Genomic DNA, 14,654 nt, shown 5'->3' with positions numbered 1-14,654 from the left:
CAACATGCAAGATGGGGCTGTGGGTACAGGACCACGGGGGTGCCGAGGGTCTCTGATGGCTGAAGTCATGTGTGCCTGACCACGTCTCCCTGGGGGCAGGGTCCCGAGTTTTCTCAGAGAGGTCTGAGACCTCCCTGAAAGGTCAAGAAGACGGCGCAAGCAGGACGTCCCCAGCCCCCCCTTCCGGGCCACTCACCTGCATGTATCTAATCTGCAAGCGTGGAGAAAGAACCAGAAACAGCGCCGGTTAGCAGGGCCCACACTGTCCTGGCAAGCTGGGCCTGGGACATCAGGAACGCCACCCCACCACCAGCCAACAGACCCAAAGCCACATCACGGCCCCTCGTGCTGCCCAGGTGGGCAGGGCGATGGCTCATGGGCCAGAGCTCCCATAGCAGCCCCCTACCCAGGCTCAGGAAATGGCATCTGCCATCCTCTGGCTTCTTCTTCCTTTGGGGAAGTCACCATCTCTATTACCTTCCACTGGGGCTGTTCAGAGAGCTCCAGACATGACAGGGAAGGACATGGAGCAGCTGTTTTATCTCAGAGGACCCTGGCAGGAAGCAGGAACCGCCCCTTGCCCCCAGCCCCTGCCTGGATGGACTGGACAGCTCAAGACCAGCGGGACCAGCACTGGGCATGAGGACACTGTGCAGAGCGGGACATAGGCAGCGCTGTTCCCCAGCCTGGCAGGTTCTGTGGACACTCCATGTCCTTTCACATGCGTTTTCTCAAAGAGGACTGAGACCTCTTCAGAACCAGGGACAGCAGCGGGCTCCAGGGAGCACCCACTCTCACCAGGCACGGATGGGGGTCTCGAGAAAGAGAGCCTGCAGGATCCAGGGCCAGGATCCCCCACACAACCTCACAGGCAACGCAGCCACCTGCTGAAGTTTACCCGCAGGACGCCCAGCTTTCAAACAACTTGGGGAGTGAACTGGCCTTGACCAGTTAGAGCTCATTCCCAAGTCCAGACGGCTCGCCGGCCGCCTCGGGACGTCTCAGGCCAGCTCCGGGGAGGCGAGGGGAGCCCCCAGCAGCAGGGCCATGGCTCAGTCTTCCAGCCCTAACAGCTACCCAGCCAGGCTCCCCGGGAAGGCAAAGTGGAGGCCCTGCTGCCTCCACAAAGGGCCACCATCCCTCGGGGGAGACCCCCCGGTAATGGCGGGGAACAAAACTCAGTTGAGACCCTTCAAGGACAAGCAGAGAAACCTGCTCTTGTCAGTTTGGGGGCTGTGAGACCCCCAGCCCTGCACCTGCCTGTCTCTCCCAGCAGGATGCCAGCAGAGTGGGCAGGGCCTCTTTAGGGATTTGTTTCCCCAGCTTTCTGCTTCTCCACCACCAGCTGGTTACTCCCACACTAAAGGAAAACACTGAAATCAGCTTTCTGAGAAATTTCCTATTTCTCTGGGGGAAGCCAATGGCATCAAAAGCCTCCACGGTTGGCAAGTGGCATCTCACCCACTCTTGGGAGCCTGGGGGTCTGAGGGCCTGTGACCTGCCCCACCAGGTCCCTGTCTCCTCATTCCAGCTCCGCTGGATCCCCACCTTCCACACAGCGGCTGCTGGCAATAAACCCACGCGGAGCAAACTGGCGTCCGAGAGATTATTCGCCAGTGCCTGCTTGGAAATAAACATCCTCCAAACATAAAAGACGCACAGCTGGCTAATTGGGCCAATATCAGTCTCATCATTCTCCACACAAAGGGGGAAAATGACGCGTGCTGTTAGACCACGCGCCAAGTTACTATCTTAAGGCTCCCTGGGCAGGAGCGACTGAGGGGCCTGCAAACCCTTGGAAGGAGAATCCCATGGCAACACGGGCGGGGGTCAGGACCGTGGTGGTGTCATCTCTGGGCACCTGAGAACATCTCCATAGAGAGGAAGGGCACAGAGTGGACCAGGAGTCAGCCAGGGTTTCCAAGGATGCTCCTCAGAGGAGCTCCGTGGGGACTGGGGAGGACCAAGGGGTGCACCTCTGGACGTCCCCCTGCGCCCAGAGCAGCTCCCCTTCGGTGGCTCGGACATGCGGACAGCTCGGTATTGTGTTAAGCAAGGGCCAGGCTGCTCTGCGAGGGAAGGGAGGGGAAGGGAGGGAGGAGCGGGGCGGGGCTCACCATGGGCTGCTGCACCTCCACCTTGATGATGTCCTCATAGATGTCATCCCCTCCATCTTCACACGGGACGCAGTCGTAGATGTCCTCCCCCAGGTCATGCTCACTGCACAGGAGGAGGCGGGTTAAAGGGGAGGGGAGGCTCCCGCCACCCTGACCGGGGAGCCGCAGAGCACGAGGGTCCACGAGGGACGCAGGCGGCTGGGGCCACAGCGAGGTCACCTGCCCGGGCCTCAGTCTACAAAGTGGGGTGGGCCCCGCCTGCAGGGCGTCTGTGGGTGCGAACTGGGCAGCGTAAGGCGCATCCTCCAGTGCTCTGCCTGCTGCCTCCACTAGGTGCATTTCAGAGGGATCTGCCAGGACAAAGCCCCCGCTTCTCCAGCCCTTTGGTAAATGCTGGGGACGTAGGCCAGAGGTCCAGGGGCGGGACCCCTGCCTTCACCAGAATCTTCCCACCCCTACCTGACAGGAGCACCCAGCTCCTGCCTCCAGAAGAGAAGCCTCTCTCCCCTGGCCCAAGGCTGTGACCTGGAGACCTGAGTGCTTCCGGCTCAGCCCTGGCTCTTGCAGTCCTTGGATCCAAGGTGCAAAGTTTCCGGGTACATGGAGGGTGACCCGGAGTTTGTCATTTGCCTTCTGAAACCAGAGCCAAAGAAATTCCTACCAAAATCTAATACAATAAAGCTTTGTCTTAGCTCACAGTCCTACTCCAACAAGCCACCCCTCTGCCTGCAGGACTCAGTTCACGGGCCACCTCCTCCAAGACACCCACCAGGATCCCCACTTGGTCTGTGATCTGGACTCTTGCAGACGCTCATGTACTCGATGCAGCTCCTTGGCTACATTTCCAGTGACTCTGTGAGTGGCAGCGGATGAGCCTGGCCCCTCCCCACAATGGGCTTCCTCAGCCCTCCTGATGCTCCACACCTGACCTGCTGGGGCTCAGCAAGTCTTTCACTGAATCAGCAACTGAGCCAATCCAACCACCCCCTGTTCCCACAGGCCCCGTTGGGGGCTCACTGCACCTGGGGGTGGAGGGGCAGGAGCTACCCCAGGCCCAGACAGGTTGTGTATTCAGTCCTGCAAGCCCTCACCCCTGCACAAGGACGCATCTCACATCCTGGGCTCAAAGTGGGTGGCAAAGTTCACTGCTAGAAGGACGGAAATAAATGCAGAGCACCCCCTTCCACCGCCACCATGGCCAGCACGCAGGGAGGCGAGGCAGGGACAGAAGCCGGGGCAGGAGCAATCCCTCCGGTACTCAGGAACGGGTTCCCCAGCCACGCTGTGTGCCACAGCCTCATCCCAAACCTCGCCTTTGAATATCAGCTGTCGCCTTTTAAGGCTTGGGTTGGGGAGGACCATCAAGGTCTACTTGAGAGAGGGAGGGCCCGTGTGCATTCGAGGAAGGCCCTCAGCACCTTCCCTGGAGGACACGCTGCAATGCACAAGCCACACGGCGTCCGTCTGTGGGCAAAGCATCTGTGCCTCTCTAGAGGGGAAGCCGGGGGTGAGCCCAGCTCCTGCCTTGTGGAGCCTCCTGCAGGCAGGCGGGCAAAGGAGGCGGAGGAAGCTGTCGCTCCGGGTACTTCATTTTCTGCACCACTACAGTTGTGAGTGAGGTGGATGAAAGCCGGCCAGAGGAGCAAAGCTGGCAGAGGGCAGATGGCCCTGGGACAGACCAGACTGATCGAACCCTCCAACCAGCATTCAAAGAGCCAGCCACCCATGGGCAAGCCCTTCTGTGTGCCAGCGCCTGTAGAAAAACAGTTATTCTCTTGGGCCTCACAGAATCCTTGGCGGTAACAGCACTGTGGCCATTGTGCAGATTAAAACAAACAAACTGAGGTTAAACAGCCAGCAAGGGGCAGGGCTGTGGCCCTCGCTCACTATCCTCTCCTCTCTCCCCACCCGCCCTCCACCGTGAGAGGTCCATCTGGGTATCGCTCAGCCGTGCGGGAGAACTGAAGCCGGGGTAAAGGCAGCCGTCAGATGGGCTGGGCCCACATTCTGGTGACAGAGGCTCCCCTGGGAACAGACATGAAGGCAGGAAGGGTGCTTGTGAGCTCACAGGTTTTCTTACTAACCCATCTCAAAGGTCCATCCCCAGCCAGATCCGGCGACTGCCTTAGAAACTGTCACCAGCGATGACACAAATCACCTCCCCTGCCTCTCCAGATGCTGTCCCCAAGGACACAGCCCCCACCTCTCTGCCCGCCAGGCTACCAGGGACGCAGGCAAGTGACTGCAGGGGTTGTTCTCAGCGGCTGCCAGCCACCCCACGTTTCCGTCACGTGGCAGAGCAAAGCTGGCGGCAAAGCCTCTGTCGAAAACCCTTGACAGTTGGAGGCGAGGCGAGACAGGGAAGCTTCCAGGCTGCTGAACGAGACAACTCGAGGGCAGATGAGGCCACTCAGACTGTCTAGAGACAGACGTCAGCTTTTCTCCAACAGGCCAGGTGGAAGGAGGGGGGTTGGCCGTTAAATGCTGCAAGAGCTGATGACATGGATCAAAAACGGCTGCAAGCCGGACCTGGACAGGGGCCTGGAGATCGTCCCGTGCAGGGATGGCAAACGGCCACACTGTGGGGTGTCCCAACAGAGCCCAGGGCTCTCCCCCACCACTCAGGAGCCTGTTCATAAAGGCCCCCGTGCCGCCCCCATCACAGGTCAACCAGAACCGGTTGCTGACGACATGCAACGTCTTTCCTCTCCCCCAGGAGCCCCAGGCTTGTCACGGTGCAGATGGGAAAGCCCAGCCCGGGCTGCTGCAGGTCTCTCAGATGCCATGGACACACATCCTTCACTCGTGCCTCCCACCGCAGTGGCCTTGCACTGCCATTTACTGAGGACTCTACGACGTGCCCGGCTCTGACAAGGCCTGAACGTATTCCGGGAAATACAGGATATGATCCACTGATCCCAGGATGGAAGAGGCACGAGCTCCATCTGGAGCCCAAACATATTAAGGAGGGAGAGAATAGGGAAGGCTGGGATGGTCAGAGTCTTCCTGAACAGATGACACTCAAAGGATGCTTTGAAGCCTGGGTGGACCTAGAAAAGGGGTGTGGAAGGCAGAGTCCCCCGCCCGCCTCCCTCTTCCCTGGCCCCATCTTGAAGACAGAACTGTCACGCCCAGATCTAGGTACAAGTCCACGTCTGTGTAGCACCCGCTGCGTCTGAAGCTTGGTGAGAAATGCCAAGCATAGGGTTCTCATAATATTTTTGCTAAGCTTTTTAAGGATCAAAATATGCCCTTAGTGGTACCTTTCTGACAAGTGGATACACCTGTGTCACTCATGCCCTCCCACATCATAGAGTATTTTCATCTCACCGGAGCTCCTGCCCTTCCCCATCAGTCTCCTTCCCGCCCCGAGCAACCACCCTTCTGACTGTTCTTCACCACAGACGAGCCTTGTCTGTAGAATGTCAATGGTGTCGTGCGTTTAGACAAGCCTTGTCTGTAGTAGAATGTCAACGGTGTTGTGCGTTAGATTTGTTTTTGTGCCTGGCTTCTTCCCCTCAACATTGGATCTTGCTTGAGACACATCCATTCTGACTTGCCCACATTTGCAGCTCATTCCTGTTTACTGCCGAGTACTAATCCACGGCATGAATAACAACGTGCTACCCATTCTCCTTCCTGATGGACATTTGGGTTGTCTCCAAGTTGTTGCTTATTGTGAATAAAAGCTGCTATATGAGCATTCAAGTTGTGTGCGTGTGTGTGTGTGTGTGTGTGTGTATGCACGCACGCATGTGTGGTGGGTGGGGGGTTACACAGGCTTTCTTTTCCTTTGGAGACAAAATTCCACTAGGACTGGAACTGCTGATCAAAGGGGAGGTCTAGACTCAACCTCATAAGCAGCTGACAAATGCTTTTCTAAAGTGGGTGCATTCCACACCCCCAGCCAGCAGCGCTCACCAGCCCCAGCTGCTCCACATCCTCATCAGCTTCTGCTGTTGCCGGTCTTTTTCCATTCAGCCCCCAGAGTGCGTGTGGAGTGAAACAGAACTGTGGTTCTATTTGGCACTTTCCTGATGGCTAACGCTGCTGAGGAGTCTCCTGTGTCCTTACTGTATACCTTCCTTTGTGAAGAGTCTGTTCAAGACTTTTGTCCATTTCTAAAAATTGGTTGTCTGTCTTCTTATTGAATTCGGTGAGTTCTTCACATATTCTGGATACAAGTCAGATATGTTTTGTGATTCTTCCCCCAGTCTCTAGCTTGGCTATTCATTTTCTTAATGATATTCAAGCATTCACCTTTAATTTAATAAAGCCTAATTTATCACCTTTCCTTAGTCGCATCCTGGCTCTGTCCTGTGTCCTAAGAAATCCTTGTGCCTTGTCTAAGAAATCTTTGCTGTCTTTCAATCACAATATACTTTCTTATAGGAACTTCATAGTTTTAGCCATTATGTTTAGGTCTCCGATTCATCTCAAGTTAATTTATGTGCGTGGTATGAAGTAGTAGGGTTCACTTTTTCCCCATAGGAATATCCACATGTTCCAGAACAATTTCTCAAAACTCCTCTTTTTCGAGCAGGGCATGGTGGCTCATGCCTGTCGTCCCAGCTACTAAGGAGACTGAGGAAGGAGGATTGCTGGAGTCCAGGAGTTTGAGGCTGCAGTAAGTTATGATCGTGCCACTGCACTCCAACCTGGGCGACAGAGTGAGACCCTGACTCTTAGAAAACAAACAAACAAAAAACCTTACCATTGGATTGCTTGGATCTCTGTCAGAAACCAATTGACCAAATAAGGGTGAGTCTATTTTGGAATAACTACTCTATTCCATCCATCTATTTGTCTATCTTTATGCTAACACTTCTGTGTCTTGATAAATTTCATAGAAACTCTTGAAATCAGGTAATGTAAATCTAGCTTTGTTCTTCTACAAGACTGATTAAGCTATTCCAAGGTCCTCTACATCTCCACGTAAACTTTACAACCGTCTTGTCAATTTTTTAAAAATGTCTGCTGGGATCATGGTAGACACTGTATTGAGTCTACAGTTTAATTTGGGGGAGAACTGCCATCTTAACGATAACATCTTCCAATCCATAAACATAGTATATACTTTATTTAAGTCTTCCTTAATTTCTCTCAGAAACATTTTGTAGTATTACGACAGAGGCTTTGGAATTTAGGAAGAATTGGGCCTTTTCTTTTTCAATGTTTATTCTGCTTCCTTCATTCTTCCTCTTCTGAGACTGCAATAACACCCGTATTAGACGTCCTGACATCATCCCACACGTCTCAGGCTCTGTCCCTTCTCTCCAGGCTTCTTTCCTCCCTGTTATTTGAAGTGTGTAACTTCCAGCCTGGCGTGGTGGCGCATGCCTGTAATCCCAGCACTTTGGGAGGCCGAGGCGGGTGGATCACCTGAGGTCAGGAGTTCGAGGCCAGCCTGGCCAATATGGTGAAACCCCATCTCTACTAAAAATACTCGGGAGACTGAGACAGGAGAATTGTTTGAGCCTGGGAGGTGGAGCTTGCAGTGAGCTGAGACTGCACCATTGCACTCCAGCCTGGGAGACAAGAGTGAAACTCTGTCTCAAAAAAATAAAAAATAAAATAATAAAGTGCGTAACTTCCACCGTACTCTCTTCAAGTTCAACGACTTTTCCCTCTGCCGTGTGCAACTTTTTAATCAAGCTGATCCAGCGAGGAGAGTGTTCATTTCAGATATCGTGCTTTTCAGTTTCAGCATTTCCATGTGCCACTTTTCAGTAGTTTCTATTTCCCTGCTGAGGCTCTTCATCCGCTCATTCATTTGTCGTACGTTTTCCTCTAAGTCCGTGACCGTATTTATAATAGCTGCTGTGATGGCTGATTTTGTATGTGAATTTGACTGGGCTAAGGACTACCCAGAGAGCTGGTGAAGCGTTATTTCTAGGTGTGTCTGTGAGGGGGTTTCCAGAAGAGACTGACATTTGAATCAGAAGACCAAGTAAAGATTTACCCTCACCAGTGCGGACAGGTGTCATCCAATCCATTGAGGGCCCACGTAGAACAAAAAAGGCAGAGGGCGGCCGGGCGCAGTGGCTCACGCCTGTAATCTCAGCACTTTGCGGGGCCGAGGTGGGCAGATCAGGAGGTCAGGAGATCGAGACCATCCTGGCTAACGTGATGAAAACCCGTCTCTACTAAAAAAATACAAAAAATTAGCCGGGCATGGTGGCGGGCACCTGAAGTCCCAGCTACTCAAGAGGCTGAGGCAGGAGAATGGCGTGAACCTGGGAGGCAGAGCTTGCAGTGAGGTGAGATCGCGCCACTGCAGTCCAGCCTGGGTGACAAAGCAAGACTCCATCTCAAAAAAAAAAAAAAAAAAAAATGGGTGGACTTGCTCTCTTCTGAAGTTGAGACATCCACCGTCTCCTGCCCTCAGACATCGGAACTCCTCCTGGGTGTCAGATCTTCAGACTCCAGAACACACACCAGCACCTGCCCATCCCGCACCAGGACTCAGGCCTTTGGCCTTGGGCTGACACATCACTGGCTCCCTGGTTCTCTGACCTTCGGACTCAGACTTAAGTGAAATCACTGGCTTTCCTGGGTCTCCAGCTTGCAGGCAGCATATGGCGGGACTTTCTGGCCTCCATAATTGCGTAAGCCAATTCCCATAATAAATCCCCTCAGCCATCTACAGAGATCCCACTGGTTATGCTTCTTGGAAGCCGCTCATTGCAACATCTGGGTCATCTGAGGGTTGGCTTCTATTGACTCTTCTTTTCTGAGCATGACTCACTTTCTCCTGTTTCTTGCGTTTGGTGATTTCTTTCTTGGACCCGAGATGCTATGAACGATACTCAGCCTCCCGAGTAGCTGGGACTACAGGCACTCACCATGATGCCCAGCTAATTGTTTTATTTTTCCTGGAGACGGGGTTTCACCATGCTGGCCAGGCTGGTCTCGAACTCCTGGCCTCAAGCAATGTGCCCGCCTCGGCCTCCCAAAGTGCTGGGATTACAGGCATGAGCCACCGTGCCCAGCCACGCCTGTGTTGTTTTTCTTTCTTTAATCCATGACTACGAGGAACATTCCTTCACACAGGCTCATTCTTCATGCACCACTTCCCATTAACCTCTTGTCATTCGCCCGGGGCACCGAGGTTAAAAGTGAGCAACCTCACACCTGTAATCCCAGCACTTTGGGAGGCCGAGGTGGGCGGATCACGAGGTCAGGAGATCGAGACCATCCTGGCTAACAGAGTGAAACCCCGTCTCTACTAAAAAATACAAAAAAAAAAATTAGCCGGGCGTGGTGGCGGGTGCCTGTAGTCCCAGCTACTTGGGAGGCTGAGGCAGGAGAATGGCGTGAACCCAGGAGGTGGAGTTTGCAGTGAGCCGAGATCGCGTCACTGCACTCCAGCCTGGGCGACAGAGCGAGACTCCGTCTCAAAAAAAAAAAAGAGTGAGCAACCAAAAACACTAGAGGAGAAGCTGTGTTTGGGAATCTGTCTCTGGGACAGAATCATCTTAAACACGCAGACAACATCCCTTCTCTCCCTTCCATCCAATGTCAGTTATCCGAGCCTGTTGATACTGGGGGGGCGGAACCTGGGGTCACCCGGTTCTGCCTGTCACACCCTTAGGCTCCCTTCCTACCAGGCCCTCCTTGTGGAGCCCAGAGCACTGACCATCAGCCTGGCCACACGGATGGCACTTTTCATTCGTCCAAAGTGCTCTCCCAACCATCTGGATTCTGGTCAATGAACACTGGGAGAGATGGGTTCCTCTGTGTCACCTGAAATTCTAAAACAGTGGAACTGAAATTTCATGACACACATATTCTAAATGATGAGAGAGGGAGAAAAAAAGGGAACAGTAAAGAAGTGGTTTTTTAAAAAATAAAATTAAATTAGGAAAATAAAATCAAACGTATTTGATAAAACAATGTTAATAATATAAACTTAGTAATTAAGATAAAAACCTACCAGATGTAATGGGTTTAACCAGTATTTCTCCTACGACCGATTCTGCATCAGAAATATGTTGGGTCCTTGGGACACAGGGGACAATGGCCATCTGTCCCAATGACCTCACAGTCCAAGTGGGGAGACTGACTGGGCAGCAGCTGCATCTGAATCCTGGCACCAGGAAATCTCCCAGGTAGGGAACAGATCCTAGAGGCAGATACTACTGCGGTGTCACTTGGGGAAACAAGCTCTGCTCCCTAATAGCTCCTTTCCTTTGGCCATCACCGACGTGGAAATGCCACTGCTACCTGGCTTCTTGGCAAAGGTGCCATCTCCATAAACAAGTTTCTTTTTTTTTTTTTTTTTGAGACGGAGTCTCGCTGTCACCCAGGCTGGAGTGCAGTGGCACGATCTCAGCTCACTGCAGGCTCTGCCTCCGGGGTTCACGCCATTCTCCTGCCTCAGCCTCCCGAGTAGCTGGGACTACAGGTGCCCACCACCACGCCCGGCTAATTTTTTTTGTATTTTTAGTAGAGACAGGGTTTCACTGTGTTAGCCAGGATGGTCTCAATCTCCTGACCTCGTGATCCGCCCGCCTCAGCCTCCCAAAGTGCTCGGATAACAGGCGTGAGCCACCACGCCCGGCCTCCATAAACAAGTTTCTTGCACAGGGAGGTGACACACGGCCAGTCTCAGTCACCTGGAAGGCAGGTTCACTTACGTCATGACCAGCAGGCCCAGTGTACCTGAGGGCCACAGCTGTCCACTGGGAGGAAGAGGGAACCCTCAGGGGCTGGGCTGGAAGAGGGGTAATACCATGAGACCCACTGAGGGGTCTGAAGTCTCCTGGGAGTGCAGGGCAGTGACAGGGGAGGAGGGTCCCATTGTGCAAGGACCCTCACCTCAGCGTTCTCACTAGACATGAGCTTGACGAGAACTCAGCGAAGACCCGGCACACGGAACCAGAGCCAGCCCCACATGGCCCTCCACGCAATCCCACAGGGGAGGGGCTGGGCTGTTGTGCCTTCCCTCTGGACCCAGCCCACTCTCCCACAGTCCTTGAAAAGCACCCCAAGGCCCTGCCACGTCTGCAAGTGGCTCTGGAATCTCCGTGGCACAATTACATCACCCTCCTGTGGCTTTGTGGCAGATTGCTGTGTCACACACTGATCCTTTTCACATCAGTGTCTCGGCTAGAAAGAAGTGTGTGGAGGCTCCATGTCATCAGAGGCTACACTTCGTGGAAAAACTCCACACCCATGCCACACCAGTGTCTGGTCCACAGAGCTGGCCAGTCCTCATCACTTCGGAACAGGCGGGCCGCAGTGGGTCTCTTGTTGGCAGGAACTTGACTGTCGCTCCTGAGCCCCTGGAGGGGAGGCAGCGAGGCAAACTAGGGTTGTCTTTGTAGCCCTTCCTGTTTCTAGCTCTGTAACTGCGTCCAGGATAACCTAAGCTTCGGTTTCCCATCTGCAACGGGAGAGTGACAGTTCCAAGGATCAGCCATCATGTACAAGACCAGTAGAGGCTGAGCATACAGTAGGTGCTCAATAAGTGGGAGCATGGCCTATCACCCCAGAGGGCGAGAGGAGGGGCTCATTCAATGAGACGGCATTTAGCACAGGGGCCAGTCTCAACACACAGTGTGGTCAGCATTAAAAATGACAGATTTTTTCAAACCTAGGAGACTAGAAAGTTGGATGGGGGGGTTTGTGCTGCGTTAGTTCCTGCTCAGCTGTGTTGCTTTTGTGGGTTTCAGGGATCATTCTTCTCTGTCCAGTGGCCCATGAGGAGGCCCGAGATGGCCAGGCAGGAATGTGGAAGCCCAGACGTGAATGGGCCTCCACGGCCAGACCTGGGCCCCAGCCCAGCTCCCTCCACCCCGGGCCAGTGACCACCCCTCCTTCCTTCCTGCCCCGTCTCATCCTTTCACTCCTGCTGTTTTCTGGGAGTCAGCTGCGCTGACAGATGCTAAATCCCGACCATTATTTTTGTCCTCACAATAGCTTGAAATCTTCCAGGAGGGGCCCCGAGCACGGCTGTAGCTCTCCAGGGACGGCAAAACCTGCCACCTTCACCTTCCGCCCAAGACCCTGAGGCCCCAGCCCAACAGCCTCGCCCACCTGCCCCGATTCTGTTACAGAAAGGCAGCTGCTCAGAGGCCATTGCCCCCGCCGCCCACAGAAAATCAAAGAAAACCAACAAACTCTGCTTTCTGCCCCTGGTGAGCCTGTGTGTTTACGGCGGACATAAAATAGTGTTGCTGACAGGCTGGGATGCGCCGCACTGGCCCCGGGCTGTCTGATGCTGCCAAGCAGGGTACCAAGCTGCCATTAGTGTGTTACTAGGAAACCGAGTCGGATGTTTCCTGACCTCGGTCCGCACCGCAGGGTGCTTCATCCCCAGGGGACTGGGGTGGCGGCAGCAGAGAGAAGGCGCATCGAGCCTCTGAAGAAGCCGGCTGGGAACTGGATGGTGTGCATGTGGGGAAGGACGGACGGACGGACGGACACACAGACAGACAGACAAGAACCGCTCTACACATCAGGGAGCTTGTTCTCACACGCCCTGGCAGACCCTCACCACGACCCATGAGGGAGGGAGGCCTTGCTTTTTCTACAGGTGGGGAAACCAGGGCTCAGAGAGGGCATGAGAGTCACCCGGCTCGCCAAGCCACACAGGCGGGCACCTGCACAGGCCCCGGCTACCGGATTCCCGGAAGGAGACCCATCCACCGGACTGTCCCTCCTGGCCGTAACTCCCTCTTTTTGGGGGCTTCTTTCTAAGCAGTAAAAGAGCCTCCCACCATCTAAAAATATTCAGGAACCAAAAAAGAACAGCCCCTGGGGCCAGGTCACAAGGACTGGGCCCAGGGGAATGTCCCGGGCCACAGCACAGGGTTTCATTTCCCCCTCTGCTATGTGAAGCATGCTGTGTGACCTCCGGCAAGTCACCTACCCTCTCTGAGCCTTAATTTGTGCAACTGCAAAATGGGGGCTGGAGCACCCACCTTGCAGAGTTGTGAGGGCTGAGATGAAGCGGCAAAGCCCAGGGCCTGGCTCTCAGGGGACAGGAGCAGGGACTGTCGAACAGCGTACGGACCTATGGCTCAGATCCTCCAGTACAGGAATCGTGAATGCTCTCGGGACCTCATTATCCCCAGCCCTTCCTCCTACCACAGTGAACCAGGCCCAGGCCTAGTTAGGTGTCCTCTCTGTGCTCTGCTCCTTTACCAATGACCCTTATGGAGCGTTTATCTCAGCAGTGAGAAACAGAAGCAGGAAGACAAGGGAAAGTTGGTGGCAGAGACTGTCCTGCTGTCCTTTCTAAGCATCTGGTGAAGGTGAACTTCAATTCAGCCTGGTAGGGTTGGGGGCTGCTTCTTAGAGAAGGTGACCTGTGGGTTGGGTTTTGTAGAATGAATAGGAGTTGGGCAATCAATATAGGAGATACTACGTACGTGATGGGACTTCTACAGTAAAACCCAGCATGTGACGCTTGTTCATTTTAGAGCAATATTTAAGTGCCACTGTGTGTCAGTCAGATCTACGCTGAATACAAGGGAAATAACGTCAAAAGGGAGAAGTCTTCCTCTCCCTGGAGTTCCAGAACAGCACCAGGAGGGCGATTTAGAGGGGGAGGGACCTTCATCAGACACAGCACAGCCCTCTCATTCGGGCCGAAGCCCAGCTGCCTACTCCTTCCTGGAAAATGGCAAGATAAATGCGTATGTCTTTAAAGCTGCCCCTTCTGCGCCGGTCCCCTCCCTCTGCAGACTGCATTAAATGAGACCAGAGAGTTGCTGGGACCGAATCAGTCCTGAAAGCACTCGAGTTTAACGAGGTATTAAAAATGAAAACCCCTGGAAGTCCCAGGCCATACCTGCTCACACACACACGGGAATGCGGAGCGGGCAGGGTGGTCACGCGCACCTGCTCTGCGTGCGTCAGAGGGTTCCCCTGCGATCTCCCACTGAGAAGGAACAAACGGCCTCTCCCTCAGTGGTGGGGGTGGGGGAGCAGGGTTTCGAGGTCACTGAAGCCCCCAGCCACGTGGCAGCAGGGTCTCTGGAGACAGCTGGGGCCCACTGTGGTGCCAGAGTACCAAGGGGCCCACAAGATGTCCAAGGGGGGCAGGGAGGGTCCCTGAAAGTGTGGGGCTCTCATCCCAACGAGCTGCGGTCTCCACAGCCAGCCCCACAGGGAAATGCTGATGGCTCTGTTAACAGGGAAGGTGCGGACAGGGAGCCCCCGCCCAGCAGTCCCGCAGCCACCTCCCGACGGGGACTGGGCTTGTCTAGACCACAGGAGCGAGAAAGGCTGGACTGCCTACAGAGGATCCCCACCGAGCCAGGTCCACCAGCCCTCAGCTCCCGAGAACAGACACAGCAGAGACCGGGACCCTCCTAAAACCCCAGCCCAAAACGGCCCTCAGTTCCCGAGAACAGACATAGAAGAGACCCAGGACACTCTTAAAACCCCAGCCCAAAACAAGGCAGTAACTGGCCTGGCACAGGGGGTAAGAGCAGGTTTCCTAAATCACACTTTGGCAAATCCTACGCACTCTTCAAAATGAACACCTCCCCCAGGAAGGCTTCCTGCCCTCCTGGCTTGTCAGGG

The 14,654-nt window shown here is 54.4% G+C and overlaps 1 protein-coding gene across 6 annotated transcripts in view; it reads right to left on the bottom strand.

Moving 5' to 3' along the window:
• The window catches only part of VAV2 (vav guanine nucleotide exchange factor 2), a 235,399-nt gene that overhangs the window by 48,449 nt on the left and 172,296 nt on the right, over positions 1 to 14,654 (bottom strand). For all 6 annotated transcript variants that reach the window (XM_016962025.4, XM_054658484.2, XM_054658485.2 and 3 more), the window contains exon 5: positions 2,118 to 2,220. In XM_016962025.4, the coding sequence (XP_016817514.1) occupies positions 2,118 to 2,220 (103 nt within the window). The remainder of the gene's footprint in view (positions 1 to 2,117; positions 2,221 to 14,654) is intronic.

Source organism: Pan troglodytes, chromosome 11 (assembly GCF_028858775.2).
Source record: "Pan troglodytes isolate AG18354 chromosome 11, NHGRI_mPanTro3-v2.0_pri, whole genome shotgun sequence".
Taxonomy (NCBI): Eukaryota; Metazoa; Chordata; class Mammalia; order Primates; family Hominidae; genus Pan; species Pan troglodytes.
The sequence above is the reverse complement of the archived record's forward strand: the minus strand, read 5'-3'. Positions and strand labels throughout refer to the sequence as shown.